Raw genomic sequence first — 21,972 nt, forward strand, 5'->3', positions numbered from 1 at the left:
TGGAACGTGTCTGAAGGCAGATTCTCAGCCTTTGCCCCTAGAGATTCTAATAATACAGTGATTCTGGAGTGGGGTCTGGGAATCGACTAGAAGCTTCCCAGGTGACTCTGGTAGTCGGGCAGATTTGGGAAGCACTGATCCCAACACATTCCCCTCTCGATGAACAAGATCATGCCAAGACAGCCCAGACCTACCTCACCAACAGTATCTCCAAGCAGAGAAATGAATTCTTCGGTTGATTAATGCAACGAATATTTAGCACCTGTGCTCTAGGCCCTGTGTCAGGTGGTGATTATGGTCCCTACTCTCAAGGAACTTCTGTTCTAGGTCTGTCACTATTTTAGAAGCAAGTCATCTAGCTGGAACCAGAAGGGCTTCAGGAGGTCATCAACTAATCCCATCATCACACAGTGGGGGAAACCAAGGCCCAGAGGGGGAAATCAACACATTCAAGCGACACAGTGAACAAATGTATTTTCTGCTCCCAGGGTTCTTTCCAGGAGGGGGCTGCATTCAAAATCTGTGGGCATCCATTCTTTGCTTTTTTTTTTTTTTTAAGTATTTTATTTATTTATTTTAGAGAGAGAGCGTGCGTGTGCACAGGGGGAGGGTCAGAGGGAGGGAGAATCCAAAGTATATGCCTCTCTGAGCTCAGAGATCATGACCTGAGCAGAAAACAAGAGGCCCATGCTCAACGACTGAGCCAGCCAGGTGCCCCCACTCTTTGCTTCTTAAGTGCTAAACCTGCATGGAGCAAATGTTCCTGGCAGTCTCACTTCAGATCTTGCTGTCGTTTTTAATCCTGGACATCCCTTCAACTGGAATGGAAGAAGGAGGAAAGAGGGAGCACCACCGGGTGTTTTAAAACCCAGGAGTAAGTAATGTTCGCTAGGATTGAGCCCCCCATCAGTTCTTCAGGGATATTAAAGCCCTGTCCCCTGGCTACGTTGGAGGGCATTGTGCCTGCCTCCTCCTGCACTTTGGAGCCTAAAGAAGAGGGGGCAGCCTCATGGGTTGACAAGGACCAGCTCCCATTTCTGCCCAGACTTGCTTATGTCACTGTCGCCCGGAGCCTAGGGAGGAGAAGGAGGGTAAATTGTGCCCGCCCCTGAAATGCCAGCAGCCCTGCGATTGGCTGCAGGGACTCCGGCCCGGCCGCGGATTGGTCATCGCTGAGGGCTTGAAAGGTGGCTGAGAGGATCGGACACCTCAGACGGCGGTGGCCCGGGATCGGACAGCGTCTCAGGCGAGCCCGAGACGCGCCCCCTGCCCGCCATGGCCCGGCTGTTGCGGGCGTCCTGCCTTCTCTCCCTGCTCCTGGCCGGCTTCGTCCCGCCGAGCCGGGGGCAGGAGAAGTCGAAGGTGAGTGAGCCTCGGGGGTGGGGGCCCGGCGGGACGAGCAGAGACCCCAGGTTTGCGAGGCACTCTTCCTGGGCTCCCCTCCAGGAGGGGCAACACCTGGTACGAGGACCCTTAACTCCCGTCCCTCCCTCTCCGCCTCCGGGACCCCCACCCCGCGCGCCCGTATCTTCGCAGTTTCATCTATGGGAGCTCTGGGTGCTCTGGGGGTGCAGAATGAATACGGAGGACGGCCACTCTTGCTGAGTTGACCCCGTCTGCCCCACGGCTACCTCAGTGTCGCCTTGCTACGTGCATGCCAAGACAGTCCCCAGCAACTCCCCTCCAGGCGGCCCTGAAGGGGGCGGGGGACACAGAAAAAGGCCTAGATACTTGGCGTCTGGGTTGGCTGCGCAGGTTCCCGGGGGAGACTGATAGGCAAGAAGAAAGGGAAGGAACTGGGTGGTCCCCGTCTTGAAGAATTGCAAAGAGGGCTCTTCCAGCCCAGGAATTAACGCAGGTAGAAATGCCACGCTGGGATTCCAGGGCGTTGGACATCTGTGACAGAAAGCACTCTGGCTGGGCAGTGCACGACTCCCAGGACCCTGGCTAGATCCCCCATCCTTTCTGGACCTCAGTTTGTGCATCTGTGGGCGATGGGGTGGGGGCGGGGGGGGGCAGGCGCCCAATGAAGCTGATGGTTTCAGAGGGAATGCTTGGAGAAGCTGCAAAATCCACGTGCTGCTCTGTGAGGGTCTGTTCTGGGCCAGCCTGGGTACCCACCACCCACCGCCCACTGCCCGTAGTGGCCTGGGCAAACCTAGTCATTGGAGAAAGTTGGGGCCTGCCAGTTCAGTGGGAGAGGCAGAATTTTCCTGAGCCTTCGTCTATCCCCAGCAGAGTGTGTGACCCTTAGCTAGAGTGGGGATGCTGAGGCCAGGAGTGGGGTGACCCAGCATGCGTATCTCCTAGGAGAGTGCATGCTAAAGTGGGCCCAGTAGGCCTCTCCTCTTCCCCAGGGTGGGAGGCAGAAGCCTTAGGTATGGACCCAAAGACAGATTTGTACCCATCCTCCCAACACACATAACACACACACACACACACACACACACACACACACACCCATGCTTGTGTAAGCTCAAGAGAAGCTTTGAGCTTCTGTGTTCCTAAAATCTGGGTCTCTATTTTAAGATCTTAGAAGTCCGTAATTCTATTTCCAAAGTTCTATCCTCTGTTCAATTAGCCCATTCCAGGCACAGGGTTCCTTCTGTACATTTCTATCCCCCCATCCTGTCCTGTCCTCAGCTAAATCCTATTCAGTCTGTTTCTCTTTGGAGTAATCCTAGAAACCGGATGGCTATGAAGGCACTTCTTCCATGCCTCCTCCTTTGTATCCTGCCCCATTCATTGTCGCCAACTCAAAAGGCATTTTCCAGGTTAGGGATGGGACTGAGTTGCAAGATTGTGGTGTGGGGTAGAGGTTAGGGGTAGGCAGGCCAGCACCATGGAGTCAGCCCTTTACTTTCAGTTTGGGGAAAGCCAGAGAAGATTGGGCCCCGTCTCGAGAAGGCTGGAGGTAAGAATGTGGACCCCATGAATAACACATCATAGCTGTGTGTTCTTTGCAGAACTCTGGGGGAGAAATAGGTGGATTCAAAGAGAACAGGATGGGTATGGTCTAGAAAAGTCTGAGGGTGAGTATGATCCTATCAGATGCAGCCAGTTAGGACTTGCTGGCTAACGACATGCCCATCTCTCCTCCCAGGCCCTTAGAGTTGAGATGTCATAGCTCCGGATTCTAAGACCCAACCACCTACCTTACCTCCAACTCCAGGGCCAAGGGATAGGATGGAGGGGCATGTGAGGAATGGGATGGGCAAGAGGTGGCAGGCTCGGAGAGATGTCTGCTTCCTCCCAGTTCAAAGGAGGAGCTGGATAAGGAAGGAAATCCTCCTTGCCTTGCTGTGTCCCCTCTGCAGTCCAGCTTCAAGCTACCCAGGCTCCCTGTGCTTGCTGTGCAGAGGGCTCTGCAGAAGCTGGAGGGTAACAACTGCTGACGTGCACGGGATCCTAGTAACCGCTGGTTTCTAGGTGACTAAACGAGGCAGAGAGAATCATGGAACCACAGGCTGACAGAGCTGAAGAGCCCTTAAGACAACACTGACTCTGAGCCCATCTGACAGGCGAGCAGCCAGAGCCCCACAAAAGGGAAAGGAGTGGTCACATAGAGTCAGAGTCACGGCCAGGCCCAGAACTCAGGTGCCCTGCCCCAGGCCCGGCCTCCTTTCACGGCACCACACTTATGGCAGTGGTAGATGGGAGAGGAGAAAGATCCAAGAGCAGCAGCCCAAGCCGGCCAGGGTTCTGGCTGAGACCGCCTTCAACTCCCAGGCCAGCCCCGCTCTGCCATATTGCCCAGCCGTGGCAGGCCTGAGGCACCCGCACTGCCCCTCTCTGTTGCCTCCTCTGGCTTCCCTGCTGTTCATGGGCCTAGAGGAGGAAAGGGGGCTCACAGCTCACCTAAGGACAGGACTGCATGCCCAATGCTGCTCCAGGCCATGGCTTCCAGCACCGTGGACCACCATCTGACGCCCCCTCCATCTGAACCCACAAGCCTGGCCTCGGTGGCCCCGGTAGAAAGCTTGGAGGCTCTGTCCTCATCCCTTCCCCCGGAGACACCTCGCCGCGCACCATCTTCTTTACCCTGGCTGGGGAACATCCAAGCCGTCCTCACAATAACCGAGGAACCCCAGGGCCTTTTATCCTAGCTGCAGGCAGAATAATCACTCTCCTGATGTGGGGATTTCTCTCCAAGAGGCTTTCCAGACTGTTTTGATCTGCGCATCGATTCTCACAGCCATTTTGGGAGACAGGTGGCATTATCCTCGCCTGTCAGCCGACGGGGGCTCAGACAGTAAAAGTGACTCACTCACCCAGGGCCACAGAGCCAGCAAAGACCAAAGAGCCTAGTAAGAGGAGATTCCCCTCGCCCCACCCCCATCCCGAAGCTGTGGCCAGAAGTGGATCGTCCTATTGTTTACAAGCTTCTGTTATTTGGACAACCTCTTGGCTTTTGTTCTCTTCATTTCCCAGAATTTGTCTTTGGAGCAGGGTGAAGTGGAAGAGGTGGAGGCCGTGCGGGGAGGCCTTGCCTTCTGGCTGCTAGACCTCTGTGGCCAGCGGGGCTGGGTTTTCGTGCCCTGGTTGTTTGTATTTTGTGGCGGTTGTGGCGGAACTGACCCAGCTGGTGCCAGGGAGGCACAGGGGCTAGCGGAATGTTGAGCTCAGGTTTTGGACCTGCCTCCAGCACCCAGCAAAAATCACAGGGCATGGACTGTCCGTCTCACAGAAAACAGGGAATTGGCACTGAAGCCAAGAAGAGAGCTTGCAGCTCGCTGAGAATGGCTTATTGAAGGGAGCCCTGCCTCTCCTGGCTCAGCAGGCCTACGACGTTTTTCAGGCTGAGGTGGCTTTTCTACACCCTCCTGGGGCCACACCCCACCAACCAGATGATCCTTCACCGGTTGGGCCCAAGTACCTCACCTCAACAGCAAGGCTGCCAGGACTGATGGCGAGGAGAGGGTGTGGCTTTGCTTCTCTGACTCCCACCGCTGTCTCTCCCGGGCCGTAATGCTAGTTTGCACCTCATTTGTTTATTGTCTTGGCACCTCTCTCCTCCTCCATCACGGCCAGAGAGGACCTGCTACAGTGCCGGAAACATTTTCCGTTCCCATCATGACCAGCACCGCCGCTGATTGTGTTACTGATGCCAAGACCCCCTTCAAGAGTAGACCCACGTTTTGGTCACCTGTACCAGAGCTGGGGTGGGTGTAGACAGGAGTCGAAAGCAGTGCCCTGCCGGTCGGCAGTGATCCCATCCTTCCTCCCCCACTGATAGTGACGCCGGCAAGCCTGATCCAGTTTGAGGTTCTCATCCTATAAAAGAGGAAACTGAGGCCCAGAGAAGAGAAAGGACTAGCCCCAGACCACACAGGGAGTTAGCGGCAGAGCTGGCCGTGGAATCCAGGTCCCCCACCTGAGTCGATCGTCACTACTTGTTCTAGAGGTTGACTGGGGGGCAGCAGCTGGGCAGAGAGGAAGGCATATGGGTCATCGCAGCTGCACACTTACAGGGAACATCTCCCATGGGCAAGGCCCTGCTGCTTTCCCCTTGCTGTCACACCGAATCCTCCTGGCAGGCCTCTCCCCTTCCTGGCTCCTCCCACTTCCCTACTTTATAGCAACAGCCTCAGCTTTCCAGTCCTCCAGATCTGAATCACCCCTCTCCACACGGCCGCTTCCTCCTTTCTGTTCAGTTCCTCCTTCATGCTGTTGTCCAGGCCACATCGTCACCTGCCTGGCTCATGGCAACGGCAGCCCCAGCACATCTCTCCAGGCCTGGCAAATGCTTACATGTGGGCGCGGGGGGCGAAGTAATGGTCACAGTAAGCAGCACAGCAGCTTTCCACACACTCACCAGCCGATTACGTGCTTTCATAAAGCATTACCTTGCACAAGGTAGTAGACCTTGGCTCTGGTCCAGTTCCAGATCTTGGAGTGGTCTTGGGCAAGTCACTCTCCCTGTTGGTATCTTTCATAATCTTGAAAACGGAGATGCCCAGATTCCCTTCCGGCTCTAACCACTCCCTGGTGCTGGTCTTGCTCTGTTCCAGACGGACTGCCATGCTGGCGTGAGTGGTACCATCTATGAGTACGGAGCCCTCACCATCGACGGGGAGGAGTACATCCCCTTCAAGCAGTACGCTGGCAAATACATCCTCTTTGTCAACGTGGCCAGCTACTGAGGCCTGACAGACCAGTACCTTGGTAAGAGCCCAGCCCCACTCCCCTGCTTTGGGGCTGTTTCTGCCAGCTGGCAGATTTTAATCACGGGAGCTTTTTTGGTGCAAGTGGGAAGGGGTGACTGTGATCATGAGATTCCAAGCCCAGTATCCCAATTGTACCGTCTTCCATATTTCGGTGAAGATGACTAGATAAGCCTGAGGTCTGATTGTCTTCAGACATGTTCTAGAAGTTTCCCAGTTATCCTTCATCCCTGGGCACCCCAACTGCCCCGAAAGCAGAGGGATGGAGGAGATTGGGAGATTGGGTCTGTGCCTGGAGTGTCCTTTCAGTGAAGTAAGAAATGGTAGCTCTATCCTGCTGAGAATTTCCCATCTGCCCTCAGCCCCATGTGCCCTAGTGCTTCTCTTGGCCCCTATCTGGAAACCAGGCAGTTAGACCGAGGCCTCGAGTATGTGTGTCAGTGGCAATCCCAGGTGTTTCACCCAGGTTTCGTGATCCTAGGATCCCCACTTCTCTGCTTCTCCGGGGCAGAGGAAACAGCCTGAGGGAATAGGCAGGCCAGAGGCATCTGACTGCACCCACAGGAAAACTCCCTGGGGCTGAGCACAGTCTGTCGGTGGGGCTGGGGCGAAGCAAGGGCAACTGGACCCTGAATGTCTGCCCCACAGTCTCAGGCAAATTCCTGGAGGTGGAATGACGGTGGTCTGGGTGGCGCAGGGGGTACTGGGTGCTCTTTTCTAGAATGCTTCTGTCCGGCCCTTGGAATAGAGCAGAGCGTGTTTGTGCTAAAGATGGGCTGGGTGCTGGCACTGAGGGAACTGGGGAGCTGGGCCAGGGCCTCCCTTCGATTCCCAAACTGCCAGAGTACAGGAGGGTTGTGAGGACCCCACCCACCCCCTTGAAGTCCTCTGCCTTCTGCCCAGGGACGGACCTATGGCTCTTGCTCTAAGAAACGATCCTGAGAGTCCTGGAGGAGCCGTCAGCCTCCTGGCCCAGTGGCAGTGGGCAGCTGACTCCTGATAGGAGAGGGTATTGCTCTCTTTCCTCCCCAGACCTCCAAACAACCAGACTGGAGTCAGGAGAATGGGGCTTGTATCCCAACATGGTCACACTCACTGGGCAATCTCGGGCAAGGCCCTCCCTGTCAGGCCTCGGTGATTTCAGCTCACAAGGGGTGAGCTGGTAGAGTGGTGCGGACGAGGCAGGGGTCCTTGATGGTCTACCTTCATCTCTGCTCTCTTTCTACCGTGGCCCAGAACTGAATGCACTACAGGAAGAGCTTGAACCATTTGGTCTGGTCATTCTGGGCTTCCCCTGCAACCAATTTGGAAAACAGGAGCCAGGAGAGAATTCGGAAATCCTACCCAGCCTCAAGTGAGTGCTCGCTTGCTTGGTGTCCTGAGAAAACACAGCCCCCTGTGCCCCAGCCTAGGCGCTGGCATCTCCTGCATTGGCCCCTACTCATGACGGGTGCTCAGCCACCAAGAGCTATGCTCCCCTTCCAGGAACCCTGTTCACTGGCATGAATGGAAGAGGATTCGGAGATAGTGATGACTGCGTGTGTGTGCATGATGGGATGGGGGGCATGGGGAGAGTGTAGGCAGGCGACAGGGTTACTGAGAAGGTACCAAACCAGGAAAAGAAGCTTGCACACCCACACTATGCCTATGGCCATTCAATACTCATCAGCTCCCACTGCCTGGTGAGGAATAGAACCCAGCTTCCCAACGCCCCCTCCCTGTTCAGTCCCTTGTCATTGCTGAGCCCTAGGCCCATCTCCTTGGGACCCACATAAGAATATTCCTTGCAGGTATGTCCGACCGGGCGGGGGCTTTGTCCCCAATTTCCAACTGTTTGAGAAAGGGGATGTGAACGGGGAGAAAGAGCAGAAGTTCTACACGTTCCTGAAGGTCAGTGCACAGCCACCTCTGTGGGAGTCACTCAGCCCAGCCGACCCTGGCTCTAGACAGAGCTGCGGCCACCCCTGGCTCCAGCCCATGCGGATACAAGGCCTGTGTATGGGCCCCGGGGCGGGGGGGAATTCCTGGCATCTATCATTCCAACCATAAGGTTTGGCAGACCCTAGGATCTCAACAGCCCATTTTATAGATAAGGGGACAAGAAGGGACAAATTGCTAGTCTTACAACCCGCTAGAGCCAAAGCTGGTCCTGGGATTCCATTTTCAACTCCAAAACTGGTGCTCTCTGCTCAGTGCCAGGCTTCTCCAGGAAGGCCTGGAGAGGGAGAGTGGGAAGGGCCCCAAGCAGGGTTGACGCTCTCTCATTCCCCCTCTGCAGAACTCCTGCCCTCCCACCTCGGAGCTCCTGGGCTCACCTGGCCGCCTCTTCTGGGAACCCATGAAGGTCCATGACATCCGCTGGAACTTTGAGAAGTTCCTGGTGGGGCCAGATGGTATACCCATCATGCGCTGGTACCACCGGACCACGGTCAGCACTGTCAAGATGGACATCCTGGCCTACATGAGGCGGCAGGCAGCCCTGGCCGTCAAGGGGAAGTAAATCAGGCCTGCCCGACCCCGTGTCCACCGTGCAGGGGCTGGGGAGGGACTCTCTTCAGGAAGGAATCCATTTCTCCAACCACACCACACTCCCACCATAGACCCCTCACTATTACACGAGGCCCCAACCTGACACAAACATGTGCATACGATTGTGTCTGTACTGCTGTGCACGTGGGTGTCTGCACATATGCCCACAGGTACGCGTGTGCGTTAGTGAAGAGCCAGCTGTGTCTACCTTCGAGATACAGGGAACGCGTACCATATGGGTACACGCAGCTGTGTGCTATGGAGAGTGCGAGAGAATGCCTCCCCTTTCTCTCTAGTTCTCTGTTCCAACGATAACCATTCACTTTCAGCTGAGCCCAAGTTAAAACCAGCTCTAAATCCAACTGTTCTGCTCCGACCTAGACCACAATTTTGGGGCCAGCATCTTCCATTGCCTCCAAATATCACCACTGAAGTGCCCAGAAGTTTCTGGGTCTACCACACTGCCCAGTCTCCCTCCTCTCCACCACGCAGCCTCTCTCCTTCCTGAAGGGCCCTCCCAAGCCCCCTACCCCTCTCCATTGTGCTCCCTGAGAGCAGCCAAGGCAGATGTGAGAGCAAGGGCCACGTTCCCCGTGCCAGGAATGGCATCTCCATGAAGGAGGGGCCCGAAGCCCTTGTGGGCGGACCTCCCCTGAGCCTGTCTGAAGGGCCAGCCCTTAGTGCATTCAGGCTGAGGCCCTTGGGCAGGGATGCCATCCCTGCTTTTCTGGAGGACGTGCCCCCTCCCCTCACCCTGGTATCTGGCATTAGACCCCCCGTCTGCCCAGTAAAGGCCTTTCTGCAACAGCTGAGCCTACTGTGCTTCCTCCATGGGGCCACGCTCGCTGGGGTGGGTACGGAGTGAGGTGGAGGAGGAAAAAAGAAATAGAGGGAGTGCTTCAGGCCCCTGCTGTTTGGTTTCTACCTAGACCCTCTCTGCTTCTCTAACTTGGCGTTTGGAGTTTACACAACCAGTTCCCATCCACTCTCGTTCCCTCCCGCAATTCTCGAGATGAGGTACTCCACGTGACAGGTGAGGAAACGGCGTCACAGAAGGGCCGGCCTTGCCCAGTGCCTCCAGATGTGTGAGGGGCAGGACTGGAATGTAAACCCGGGTTACCGGACTCTCAGCCCAGACTCCGTCCACTGCCCCTGGGTGCCCCACCCTCAGAGGCGCTTGGAGCAGAGCCCAGGGCGTATCTGCCAAGAGCCCTGGCGATGTTTTAGGGGACTGGGGGGAATGGGGCACAGCACGCAGTACTCTCACTGACCGGGAAGGGAACACTAGCCAGGGCATAAAAGAACACAAGTCACAGAATAGTGATCTTCAACTTGGATTTATGTCCAAAATTCGTGCAAACAGCTGCCCAGGGACAGCCAGCCACCTTGATCTGGGCCTCTGGCACCCCAAACCTCCAGCTGTGGGGCCAAGCATCTGGTACTTTCACGGTGGGCCCCTCAGCACATGTGGTTGGCGTGGCCTTCATCCCAGGCTGCCAGGGCGCTGGCAAGGCTGCCGTGCGTGGAAGTGGAGGGCCCTGCAACAGACCACCTGTCATTCTCTTCTGCTTCTGGTAGAAGCAGTTCTTCCCGCAGCTCCTCAGAGGGGAAGGGTTGGGCATGGGGCAGGTCCTGCTACTACAGAGCTTAAAGCAAATGTGAAACACACACGTGAACTGAACACGTTCCACAGAGGGGCTGGAACCACTTCCGGGGAAGTTTCGAAAGGAAGGGGTCTCAGCTGCACCCCACTCTTGAGACGGATGTCCCCCGGGGATTCCACAAAGCATGGCAGGTCAGTCGGATGAGGCCTCTCTCCACCTGGTTGCAAGGTAGTGAGCTTCTCCTCGTCACTCCGAAGGAGGGCCAAATGGAAGCCTTGTAGGGGGAGCCTCTCCAGTCTGTAAACAGTTCGGGTCGGGCTGGGGCACAACCCAGTGGCCCATCAGCCTCCCAGCCAGCCAAGGCTCTGGCCCACAGAGAACATGGCCTCGAGTTTTTCAGCAATCTGAGGTCAGGTGGCTCTGCGAGACGAAGGTCTGGTCTCACTGAGGCCCCTCACGGTCATTTTTTGTAGACTCTAAATAAAGAAAAAGATTGAGGACTTTAAAAATGATGGGCTGCGGTAGGTTTCAAAGGCCTGTGAAAACCCAGCAAGCAACAATGGGAATCACAGAGTTGAGTGCCGCGAGCGCCAGGCCCTGGGCTAGGACCTTAGGTAGATTTGTCATTCCGTTCCTGTCCAGCCCGACGAAGCAGGCAGATTCTTGTCCCCTTATGGAGGAGGGAATAAGGACACAGAGAGATTTTTAAGAATCTGCCTCAAGTTCCAGATCTAGGAAGTGTTTGGGCTTAGCCCGCCTGGCTCCAGATCCCAGAGGTGGAGCGGTTCTGGGGAGGGGGCAGCCCTGCCCACTTGCCCCTCATCACAGCAGCGTCCGAGGGGTTCCGCACAACCTCCAGGGCTCTGTGGGAACCAGGAGAAAACGGCCGACCAGCCCACTGCCTCCTCCCAACTGCTAGCTTCTCCAGACCGCACCGCCTCCCCGTCACCGGCAGCCTCTGCTCGCGCACCTTCTGTGAGGGGCCCCCGACCTCCCGGCAGAGCGGGCTCTAGCTTGGCAAAGCCACGACCCGTAGAAAACACCTCTTTGTGGAAGGATTCGGCTTCCCTGTTCCCACCCACAGGCAAGGCAGTGCCTTCTGTCCCACAGAGCCTTGCAGAAAGCAAAGGCAGACACTTCGAGGCCCCGGAGTCCTCCCGTGACCAGTGAACAAACCTCCAGTCCCCCACTGTTGATGTCGAACGCCATGATCGGATGGAGCTTTTCAAAATGCAGACCTGATCGGTCATGCCACTCTGCTTTAAACATGCCCAAGGACGGCCCATCCTCTCTCGGACAGACCAGCCCCCCGCCATCATCGGCAGGTCCCTGTGCAGCCTGGACTCACCTACCTCCCTGACCTTGCCTCGCCCAGCTCTCCTTCCCTGCCCTGTCCTCAGCCTCTCCAGCCTTCTCTCGATCCTCCAGTGGGCTTCCCTTCTTCCCTCCCTCCCATCAGGGCCTTTGTCGTTGTCATTTCTCCGCAAGAACATCCTCCACTGTCCCCTCTTCACCCGGTTAATGCCACGCCCTCTGAGGGTCTCAACTCCAACATCGCTGTCCCCAGCCTGGCTCAGGCTCTTCTACCTGCTCTCACAAAAACCCGCTCCATCCTCCAGGCGCCGAAGCGCAATCGGATACCCATCTGTATGATTCCTGGTGTGCATTTTATTCATTTCTTCCTCCCTCCCTGGGCAGGAGGCTCCGTAAGGGCAGGAGCCATTATCTGTTTCCACTCGCGTGGCTTCCCTCGCACCCAGCACAGCGCCTGGCACTTAGACACCACACTCAGATGAATGAATGAATGACTTCAACCCCCTCACTCCGCAGTCACCCCCCTATCCTCTCAACACTGTTCTGGAACGTGAGGCCTCTCTTCCACCAAGAGCAGAAAGTAGTGACATTGTCCCCAGACTAGGCCGTTCCTGGCAGGTAAGAAGTTATCTCCCCAAGGGGAAGATGAGACCCAGGGCCAGACCACGCTCACCTGGTTCCACAGGCCTGGCCGTGGGCAAGTCCATCACTTGGGAGCTCTGATTGCGCATCCCGCCACAGGGCGGCCGCCAGGTGTATTCTGGCTGCAACAGAATCGGTGCTTAGTAGTCAAAAACCACACTCGAACATTCCAGTAGCAACTACCACGCCAGCACAGCACTAAATACACGTTAATCCGGCACAACTGAATCCTTACAACAATCCAGGTGGCCATCCCCATTTTACAGGTAAGGAAACTGAGGCTGAGGGGTTAAGAAACTTGCTGAAGGTCACCTAGCTAAGAAGGTGGCCAGGCTTTGGTTCCAGGTCTCTAAAACCCCAGAGCCAATCTCCTAGGCCCTGCACTCTACTCCAGTGTTGATCTCCAAGAAGATGTGTGTAAAGATGGGGCAGAGTAGGAGAAGCCAGAAGAGAGGCCAGGCAGGAGGCACCGTCATTGTCCAGGTGGGAGCGGGGATGCCAAAGCAGGACCGTGGCAGAAGGATGGAGAGGATGGGACACGTGGCAGCAGCTCTTTGGAGAAAGAATGATAAGCAAATAAAAGGAAAGGAAGAAGGGACGGGAGGGGAGAGGAAGGGAAGGGAAATTGGAAAGGGGAAAAGAGAAGGAAAGCAAAGGAGAGAATGCATGGTGAGGACCTGGCACCTGGTTACAAGGGCAAGTTCTAAGAAAAAGTCAAACCCAAACTCTCATCCCCCTGGCCTGCTTGGTTGGAGGGAGCCCTCCTTCCTGCCCTCCCTTTGAGCCTTTCCTGTCCTACACCAGAGACCCTGAGGGGCTTTGGGCTGGACGGTCCTGCCTGGCTCTGGACATCTGCCTGCACACAGTACTGCTCAGCCAAGAGCCAAGGATGCAGTCTCACACCCCCTCACCTGACCTTGCCTCTGGAAAGCGCATGGGCTGGCCTCTCTGTGTGTCCTGGAGTGAAGGGGGGACGCAGACTCACCAGATGGAAGAGGCGTGAGTTTGGGAGTGGGGGTGGGTGCTCCATGGCCATGGGGGGCGGGGGGTAGCGGATCTGGGACCAGTCCTCAAAGCCGTGGTGTGGCACCATGGCTGGCATGGGCGCGTAGGCGTAGGGGTAGGCCCCGCACAGGTGCTCTGGGTGGGGCTCCACGTGGTAGCGCTCCGCAGAGGCCTGCAAGAAATGTTGACGTCTGGCTCTAGCCTGTGACAGGCCATCCCCAGTGACACCCGTCTCATCTCCCTTTCTCTGCTTGGTGTTTTAGTTATCTGAAGGCTGGTAGATGGGCACAGGTGGCTGGGTACCGGGTCACAGGTCGCTGGGTATAAGAACACAGGTGGCTGGTAGATGGGCATAGGTGGCTGGCACAGGGGCACAGGTGGCTGGGTATAGGGATACAAATGGCTGGGTATAGGGACACGGGTGGCTGGGTATAGGGACACGGGTGGCAGGGTATAGGGACACAGGTGGCTGGGTATAGGGATACAGGAGGCTGGGTATAGGGACACAGGTGGCTGGTACAGGGACACAGGTGGCTGGACAGGGGCACAAAATATCCACCGATGACAGCCAACGTGTCCCCGGCGCCTGCTCTGTACCAAGTACGTTCGAAGTGCTCGACCTGCATTACCTCACTAATTAGCTGGACGCCTGCGGAGATGCTGCCTGTCCCCTCAGACTGTAGCTCCCTGAATAAGGTAAGATGAGGTAAGTGCTCCCTCCTCCCTCAAACCTCCTCACCTTCGCTTTCCTCTTCTGCTGTTTGAGGGCTTCTTTTGTCTTCTCCTCGTCTTTGAACGCTTTTAGCTGAGAGAAGGAGGGAGGGAGAGAAGACTGTTGGCCCAGGCACGTCCTGCCAGGCCCGGACCCAGGCCATAAGCAGCCCTGAGCGCTGACAGGCTGATGCACGGGCCAGCACTCTCGGTGGCCAGCCTGGCCGAGCCCCGGGACGGAGGGCCCCGGTGGGGCAGAGCACAGCCCTGGCTGGTGGCTGCAGGTGACGCTGCTCACCGTGGGTGGTCTGAACACAGGTCAGGAGGGTTCACACGAGCCTCCTGTTGCTGTTGTGTTCCTATTGACACCCTTTAGTTCCATTCCGTGAGAGAGTGGGGGGCTCTGATGGTGGAGGTGGGAGGCAGAGGTCAGAAAGGGGAGGGGACTCACTGAGGTATGCAGAAATTCGGTAGCAGAGCTGGAAGAACCAGGGTGTCCTGACTTCCAGTCGCACGCGGGACCCGCCAATCCACACACGCCCCCCCCCTCCCCCCGCCCCGTGAGGCCAGGCCGGGTGCCCCCTCCTTGGCCCAGCTGCTCTCACCTGGGCGTTGGACAGGGTGACCTGGGCCTGCAGTTTCTCCACCTGCTTCTTCAGCTCTTCCTTCTCCTCATTCATACGTTCTCGATCACTGCGCTCCCTCTGGAAGTCCTCCTCAAAGATCTTCACCTGAAAGGGAACAGAGGGGAGGGGAGAGGAGGGCGGGGTGAGGGAGGAAGGGCTCAGACTGCTCTGGCCTCCTGCTGGTTTCACCCCATCCTCAGTCATTGTGAGAAGGGGAACGGGTGCACCCGTGGCTCCCCACCCCCACCCACACACAGAGTAGAGCTAGGTCCCTCGAGTTTACAGCTGGGCTTCAACATAGGGCTTTACTTAAACAAGGTATCCATGGCTTAAAAAAAAAAAAGAGGCGGGTTCACAAGCCCCCAACCAGTCCAATCCTTTCATTCAGCTAAAGCCCCCACAAGAGGTGAGGCCACAGGCCCAGAGCGTGGGTGCAAGACTAGAGTTTGTCTCCTGGATCCCAGAGGACCTACAGAACTCTCCCCCAAGGCTTCGCGGGTGCCCTCAAGGAGAAGGTCTCCATTTATGCTAGCATGTCTTTAACATCTTTCCAGTATTTACTAATTTCCCTTCCCTTCCCTGGAAGAGGACTCAAGTTCAGAGTCTTCATCAGGCAACAGTATCCAGCTAGACTTTAATACTGTTTTTCTTTCACTGTATTTATTGCTTACAGTTACTTTCCATTTGTGACAAGTACTAAGCAGTGTTTTCCATTTCTAGTAGTGATATAAAGTTCCTTTTTAAATACATTTATTGAAAGTGATTTATTTAAAATTTATTTATTTTTAAAAGATTTTTATTTATTTATTTGACAGAGAGAGAGGACACAAGCAGGGGGAATGGCAAAGGGAGAGGAAGAAGCAGGCTCTCCACTGAGCAGGGAGCCCAATGTGGGGCTGGATCCCAGGACCCTGGGATCATGACCTGAGCCGAAGGCAGACACTTAACTGACTGAGCCACCCAGGTGCCCCTAAAACTTATTTTTAAAATACCAGGTTAATAATAGCACAGCTTGGGTACAGAGATGGTTAAATCAAAAAGGTGGCAGGGGAATGACCTAGTTAGGGACACAGTGCCAGAAAGGATAAGCCTATAACCAGCCAGGGGTCCTGGCCAACAGCCAGAAGGTGGACTGCTAATTAGAGTTTCCACATGATTCCAATCCCATCCTGGGTCCTCAGGAATGCTCCAGCTCCCCACTCAGCACCTCCTACCTGACCTCATCCTCTCGGGCTCACCTGCTGTCTCAGCAGTTCGTTCTGCGTGACCAGCTCCTGTTCCCTTAGGAGGCCGCCAGCTCCTTCCGGGCCCCCAAATGCTGCTGATGGAGAGGAGGGGGAGGCCTGGATGCTCAGGGCTTCCTCCAGGGCCTGGGATCAGGAAGAAGGGAGACAGGCCCATCAGCAGGAGCCCTGGAAGTCTGGCCTCATTGGAGAGGTCATCTTCAGTGACCCCCTTCCTGACATTAGTGATGATACTAACTGCTACCACCAGTACTATTTATTCATCCTGTACACACATCATATCATTGGATCCTCTCCACGGTCCTAAATAGAAAAGACTATGACTGTCACGTCCATTTGACAGATGTGAAAACTGAGCTTCAGAAAACCGTGATGTGTCCAAAGTCACATAGCTTAAAAGCAGGCTAACCGGGGCGGGGGGGGGGGGTCCTCACCTAGAAGGGAGAAGCTCCCCTTCCCTGGGCAGGTGCAGCTCACTTCCTAGCACCCAGACCTAGAGAGAATACTAAGCCCTTCAGGGAAGCTTCCATGTCCTCAACCACTGCATTGCCCTCAGATTCTTCAGCTTTCCAAACCTATGGCTGCCAAGCCTGCCTTTCTGTCCCCAGCTCTTCTGTAGTTAGATTACACTGGAATTTAATTTTGACTTATTCAATATTTTGCCTTTCTAAGCATGAAAATGGGCTGAAACATCACGAAATAACATTTTGAAGATAAAGAAGAAAAGCATCCTTATTCTACCATGCTCACAAAATACTTTCCTTTATGGAAGCACTGTGCTCAGAGCTTCTTAAAAGGTCCCTATTAATGGGTTTTCTCCTTCAGCTCGGTTAACGTGTTACCCGAGAACTCTGGAACCCCGCTCGGGACCCACCACACTCATCACCACCTGGACGTTAGCCCCCAGCACGGCACCCACAATGCCTCCCTAGACAGTGGGGGGATAAAGAAAACCTCCCCCAACTTGGACTTGGGTCCCGCTTAGTCTCCTTGATTCTCCCAGAAACCCACGGAAACTGCTGAGCCGAAGGTAAGCCCCAGACGTTGGAGGGGAAGTTACAGCTCCACTTTACCCTCCTGCTCCATCTGCCTATTTCTCAGATGAGAAGACTGAGGTCCAGGGACAGGGAGAGGCTTGCCTGAGGTCACAAGCAAAGCAGGGCACTTGCCTTGCATCAGTCGCCCACATGTGTGTCTCTGTCCCCCGTTATGCCAGGGAAACCCGGAGGGCAGTGATCCAGCCTGAGTGACCTCTAGGGTCCAGCACCATGTGCAATACCGTGCCCGGATTTAGCCCCTCGACTCCCCCAGCTCGGGACAGGTCATTCTTTTCTCTGAGAACAGGTCCCAAGGTTCCCCAGACTCGGCAAAATCAATGCGTATCAAAGCCCAAAACCAAAGAGAAAGGGTTCCCCCTAGCAGAGCTGGGGCCCTGTGAACATGCCAAACTCAAGCCACAGCCTGCTGGGGGCAAGGTTAGGGGACGGGGCGGGGGGGGGGGGAGGCAGACAGACAGAAAAGGAGGCAAAGATGAACCACAGACAACTCTTCCAGGCTTTTGGAGAACGTTTTCTTTCAAAGCTTCCTCTTGTCAGCTCGCTCCTTTAACCCCTGTGCTGGAAGGTGTCCAACCAGGGTTCAGATGGCAAAACTGAGACTCGGAGAGGCTGGAGTGGCGAAGCTAGGGCTAGCACCAGCCCCCAGAGCCAGCCTCACCCCTACCCACTCGCCTTGGCTCAAAGCAGCGGGTATCTGCTCCACCCAGATGCCCGGTCTCCCTGGGTCCCGATCCCCGAGGGCAGGAACCCTTGGGCCTCTGCTCATCCACTCCCTTCAGAAGGTGTTTCCCGAGCATGTGCTTGGTGCTGGGCACTGTGCCAGGCGCTGGGGGCACAGCAGCTGGTGAAGAGAAGCACCTCCCCCTGCTGGAGGGGAAGACAGATCATCAAACAGGCCATCGAAGGAGATGCAAGGCGCCCACCTTGTTGAGCCTCTGGATCTCCTTTTCCTGGTACTCCCGCTGCCGGGTGAGCGGGCTCAGCTGATCCTGCAGGTACTTGACCTTCTGGCGCAGCTCCTTGGCCTCCGCTGTCAGCTGCTCCTTGTCGGTCTGCAGGGAACACGGGGCTCGTCAGCAGGGAGCCCCTCCGGAAGGCCTGAACTCCCTGCATCGCCAGCCCCAGCCCTCGGTCAGCCCTGCCTCCTCTCGGCCTCTCTCTCAGCAGCCCCCAGTGCTCACGTGAAGACACCACGCAGGGCAGCAGAGCCATAATGCCCACTGCGTCCTGTCCTCAAGGAAAAGGCAGCTCAGTTCAGTGAAAGACTCCGGGTTCTGATACCAGCTCCTTTGCCAACGAGCCAAGACCTTGGCCACTGTCACAGTACTCTCTGGTCTATGCTCACCTAGCTGCCATGGCTCGGGGGCTCTTAACGTGAATCGCGGATGGGTGTCAGGAGGTCTGTGAACCCCAAAACGGGATGCAAAATTTTGCTGTGCCATTTTCTAGGGAGAAGAGCCATAGTTGCCACGAGATTTGCACAGGGCTCTTCTGTGATACACAGAAGTGATCAGCCACTGAGAAATACCTAAAGGACCTTTTAGCTCTTACAGTCTCTAAGCCGAGGAGAGAAGACACTTAAAGAAATAAACGCAGCGTAAAACGTAGACAGCGTTCCTCCACAGAGAAACAAAGTACTGCTAGGTAAAAAGAAAGAATGTCACAGCTGAGAAGAAACCAGGAGGGCTTCAAGGTTGAAGCTCACTATGGAAGAGACAGGACTCCTTCACTACAGGGGGCCACACTGGACTGGCCTTCAGAGAGCATCAAATCCTAATTCCTGATGTTATGGGAATGAATGTCCAGAGAGGGGAGGTGACTTACCTAAGGCCACACAGTGAGCTGGGGCTAGAAGCCAGGTCTCCTCATTCTGGTGCTCTCTCTCCCCTTGCAAGTCAAAGGAAGTGTTTCAAACAGGGGAGGTCAGCCAGAGAACGGGGAGAGCAGCCTTGGGCAGACCTTGTGGGAGGTGTTCTGGACTCCCACTTGAGAGGCTCCAGGATCAGCATGGCCTCTATCACCATGTGTCCTTAACACAGGGCCACCTCCCCGCCGCTAACAGGGAGCACTGCCCCATTCCAGGGACTTATCTCACCCACCAATGCAAGCTAGGGGAAGGGACCAAAGAGCTAGAGCTCTGGCGGACAGTCCCAGACGTGAGTGCACTCGGAGGAAATATAGGAAGTGTCCTCCCTAACTAACACACACCTTCAAGGCAAGGCGTGGTCGCTGGGGCAGGCTGACCCCTCCGATAAAGCCCTGAGTGTCACCTGCTGACAGAGGGAACTCCGAAATGCAATTTGTGTTGAACATGGCCATTTTCAAGCTAGGCAAAAGCAGACTGTGCCCAGTTCCCATGAAGGGGAAGACACTATAAATACAATCTTAGAGTCTGGGGGTCCAGTGGCCTTTCCTCTTTAAGCTGTCCCAGGATCCTGGAAGGCCTCGGCTGCTATCAGTCACACTCTGATGGATCAGAGGCTGTCTTCAGGGGACGTGCTCCTGGCTCCCCTCAGATTGAACCTGGTTCCCCTTTATGCCCTCTCCCTGCTCCCTGGAACTTCTCCTGTGATACGAAGACACTTGTATGTATTTGCTTCTGTAATGACCTGTTTCCCGTTTCTTCCCCACCCGCTGATCTGTTCCCCGCTGCGTCTCTGAGCCCAGCACGGCGCCAAGTGCACGCTCTGTTGAACAGCGGCTAGACGAGTGAAGAAAGGGAGCTCTGTCTAATATTTTGGCAGCCCCCCACCGAACAGCCATCACTACTCTAAACACTCAGCGGCAGCTCACTGCCATCAAGCGCGCAAGGTGCCTGCGTGTGTCTCCTTCAGTCTATGCTTCCCAGCGCGGTTCCCTAGTCCGCAACATTTCAACTGAACAAAAAGCTCTTCTGCGCGCAAACACGAAAATATAGAAAACAATAGCTGACCCAATCTCCTCGATCTTCAGATGGGAAACTGAGGTACAGGGAAGGAAAATGCTTTTGCTGTGGCCACACAGCCCTTAGCGCTAGAGCCAGAGCTGGAACCCCCACACCCCCCGACTCCAGCCCCACCGTCTATTCACTACATTGAGCTCTCGGCTACTGGGCCGGGGAGAGAGGCCTCCCGCCCGGAACCGGCAGCGGCCAGCAGTCAACTTGCCTCCTCCATTTCGATCTTGGACTTGGCCAGGAGGAGCTTTCGGTCAAAGTCACGCTGCTTCTGCTCCCGCTCAGCCTCCAGGTCAGTCACCTGCTTCTGTAGGTCCGCCAGCTTCTGGCGCAGCTCAGTGATCTGGGTTCAAAGGCAGAGAGGGGGAGTGCGTGAGGGAAGGGGTGAACCTCCAAGGTTCAAAGCTCCTGAGAAGGAAGCAGCAGGCGGGAGACCGGGGAGGCCCCGAGAGCACAGCCAGGAACCGGGGACTCAGCCATGAGTCCCCATCACCCCACTCTACCTTCTGCTCGTACTGCTGCTTCATAGACCGGAAATGCTGGTCCCACTGCTTGTTCACCTCGAGCAGCTGTGGGGAGAGACGGGTTAGCAGGAGACGAGCAGTGAAGGCACAGGGAGGGACGACTCGGCACAGCCCGGCCGCCCACGGTGCGCGCGGTGCGTGCGGGAGACCGGCGGCCACGGACGCTCTGCTGCCAACGCTCCCTCCTTGGAGACTCGGCGCTCCCCGAGGAGGAAGCTCTATCCTCGCCAGGGAAGCGGGACTAACACAAAGAGCAGCGCATAATTTGGGTGCACAGGTTCACGACACACGTGCAACCTGGGATCGCGCAGGAAAGCTTCCCGCTCCCATTTTCCTTAACCCTGAAAACGAATCCTGGAGAAGCACGTGCGTGAGTGTGTGGCGGTACACACGCACCGGCTGGCCGTCTCAGCAACGTGGGTGACAGCAAAATCGAGAGGACTACCGAAGCGTAGGAGGTGTGTTAAGAAAATTACCCTATAGCCTGAAAACGAGGCGCTGTGCAGTTTTTAAGAAAATCAGGCCCCTAATACTCTGTGGCATTTCTAAGATGACCCGAATTATTTGCCATACGTGACACAACACTTCCTCAGGGAAAAAAAAAACAATCCCACGCCATTAGATACATAAAACAATGGGAAAAGCTATCCCCGTTTCAGACACGTTAACATACGATAAAGAGTACTCAGAAGGGAAGAAATAGAGTGTATGTTTCATACGTTAATAACTATCCTCGAAGATATAGTTAATTTTGAAGAAAAGAAAAACAGTAATCTGCAATCATGCAGTATTGAGGATATAATTTTTTCTGCTTTTTTTAAAAAACACATTAGACATTAGTAAGTACATAATGAAACTTTGGGCTGTTGCCAACACGTGGGCATCTCTAGGTGGTGAGATTCTAATTATTTTTCTAATGAGCATTATATTACTTCTGTCATCAGGACAAACACCTTACAGCAATACAAAAAGAAAACCAAAACTGATATACACGTAAGCAAAAGACTGATGGAGGCCTGACTTGCAAATGGGCTGGAGGCCCAGGAAGGGCAGCAAGGCCCAGGGATCCGGAGGAGAAGCTGAGCTGTGTGGGGACGAGCAGCAAGACAACAGATAGGATTGGGCTTCCACCTCCAGTCTGGAAATAGTGGCCTGGGGTGGGAGACGGAGGAGGCACATGGGCACAGCCTCCATTCTGGAGACTTCCAGCTGGTGAGAAGCAGTGCCGCAAGAAGGCATCGGATCCTCTCCTTCTGTAACAGTCCCTCCCTGACCCAGCTGCATGGTGACAGAGGGGCCCCAGGCCCCCCATCCCTGAAGCTGCCACCTGCCTACCTTATCACAGCCTCCTTCCACTATCCAGGGTGTACCAGGGGGGCACTCCTAAACTATCCCCCTGCCAACAATTTCAGGCCAGGCCCCAAATGCCACCTCTTCCGAGTGACCCTTGTAGGCAAGGGAACTGATTAAGAAACAAGAGCCCAGGACAAGGCAGCACGTCTCTCCCACAGGCAGATGGCTCCCTGGTCACCATGGCAACTCACCATGGTGATCTGGGACAAGACAGGGGCCGAGGGAGGGCCTTTGTCCTGCCAGGCCCAGGAGGGACGGAGGGC

General features: G+C 55.5%; 2 protein-coding genes across 7 annotated transcripts in view; one reads left to right on the forward strand and one right to left on the reverse strand.

The window, feature by feature from the left end:
• Window positions 1-648: 648 nt before the first annotated feature.
• GPX3 (glutathione peroxidase 3) lies at window positions 649-9,500 on the forward strand. Its single transcript, XM_026510805.3, has 6 exons — window positions 649-874; window positions 1,142-1,362; window positions 6,012-6,165; window positions 7,401-7,518; window positions 7,955-8,054; window positions 8,443-9,500. Exons 2-6 carry the CDS (start codon window positions 1,276-1,278, stop codon window positions 8,662-8,664), a joined length of 681 nt encoding a protein of 226 aa, XP_026366590.1. The 5' UTR covers window positions 649-874; window positions 1,142-1,275; the 3' UTR covers window positions 8,665-9,500.
• A 514-nt stretch (window positions 9,501-10,014) lies between these two features.
• The window catches only part of TNIP1 (TNFAIP3 interacting protein 1), a 43,227-nt gene continuing 31,269 nt past the window's right edge, over window positions 10,015-21,972 (reverse strand). For 3 of the 6 annotated variants that reach the window (XM_026510801.4, XM_057312273.1, XM_048224241.2), the window contains 9 exons: window positions 20,336-20,401; window positions 20,044-20,175; window positions 17,821-17,949; window positions 15,834-15,965; window positions 14,575-14,700; window positions 13,998-14,063; window positions 13,239-13,430; window positions 12,285-12,375; window positions 10,015-10,773 (listed from right to left, as the gene is read on the reverse strand). In XM_026510801.4, the coding sequence (XP_026366586.1) occupies window positions 10,739-10,773; window positions 12,285-12,375; window positions 13,239-13,430; window positions 13,998-14,063; window positions 14,575-14,700; window positions 15,834-15,965; window positions 17,821-17,949; window positions 20,044-20,175; window positions 20,336-20,401 (969 nt within the window). In that variant the 3' untranslated portion in view covers window positions 10,015-10,738. Of the gene's footprint in view, window positions 10,774-12,284; window positions 12,376-13,164; window positions 13,431-13,997; window positions 14,064-14,574; window positions 14,701-15,833; window positions 15,966-17,820; window positions 17,950-20,043; window positions 20,176-20,335; window positions 20,402-21,972 lie in introns of those variants that run through there. The other 3 variants (XM_044388529.3, XM_044388527.3, XM_026510803.4) reach the window with 2 other exon arrangements.

The sequence above is a fragment of the Ursus arctos genome, unplaced genomic scaffold (assembly GCF_023065955.2).
Source record: "Ursus arctos isolate Adak ecotype North America unplaced genomic scaffold, UrsArc2.0 scaffold_15, whole genome shotgun sequence".
Taxonomy (NCBI): Eukaryota; Metazoa; Chordata; class Mammalia; order Carnivora; family Ursidae; genus Ursus; species Ursus arctos.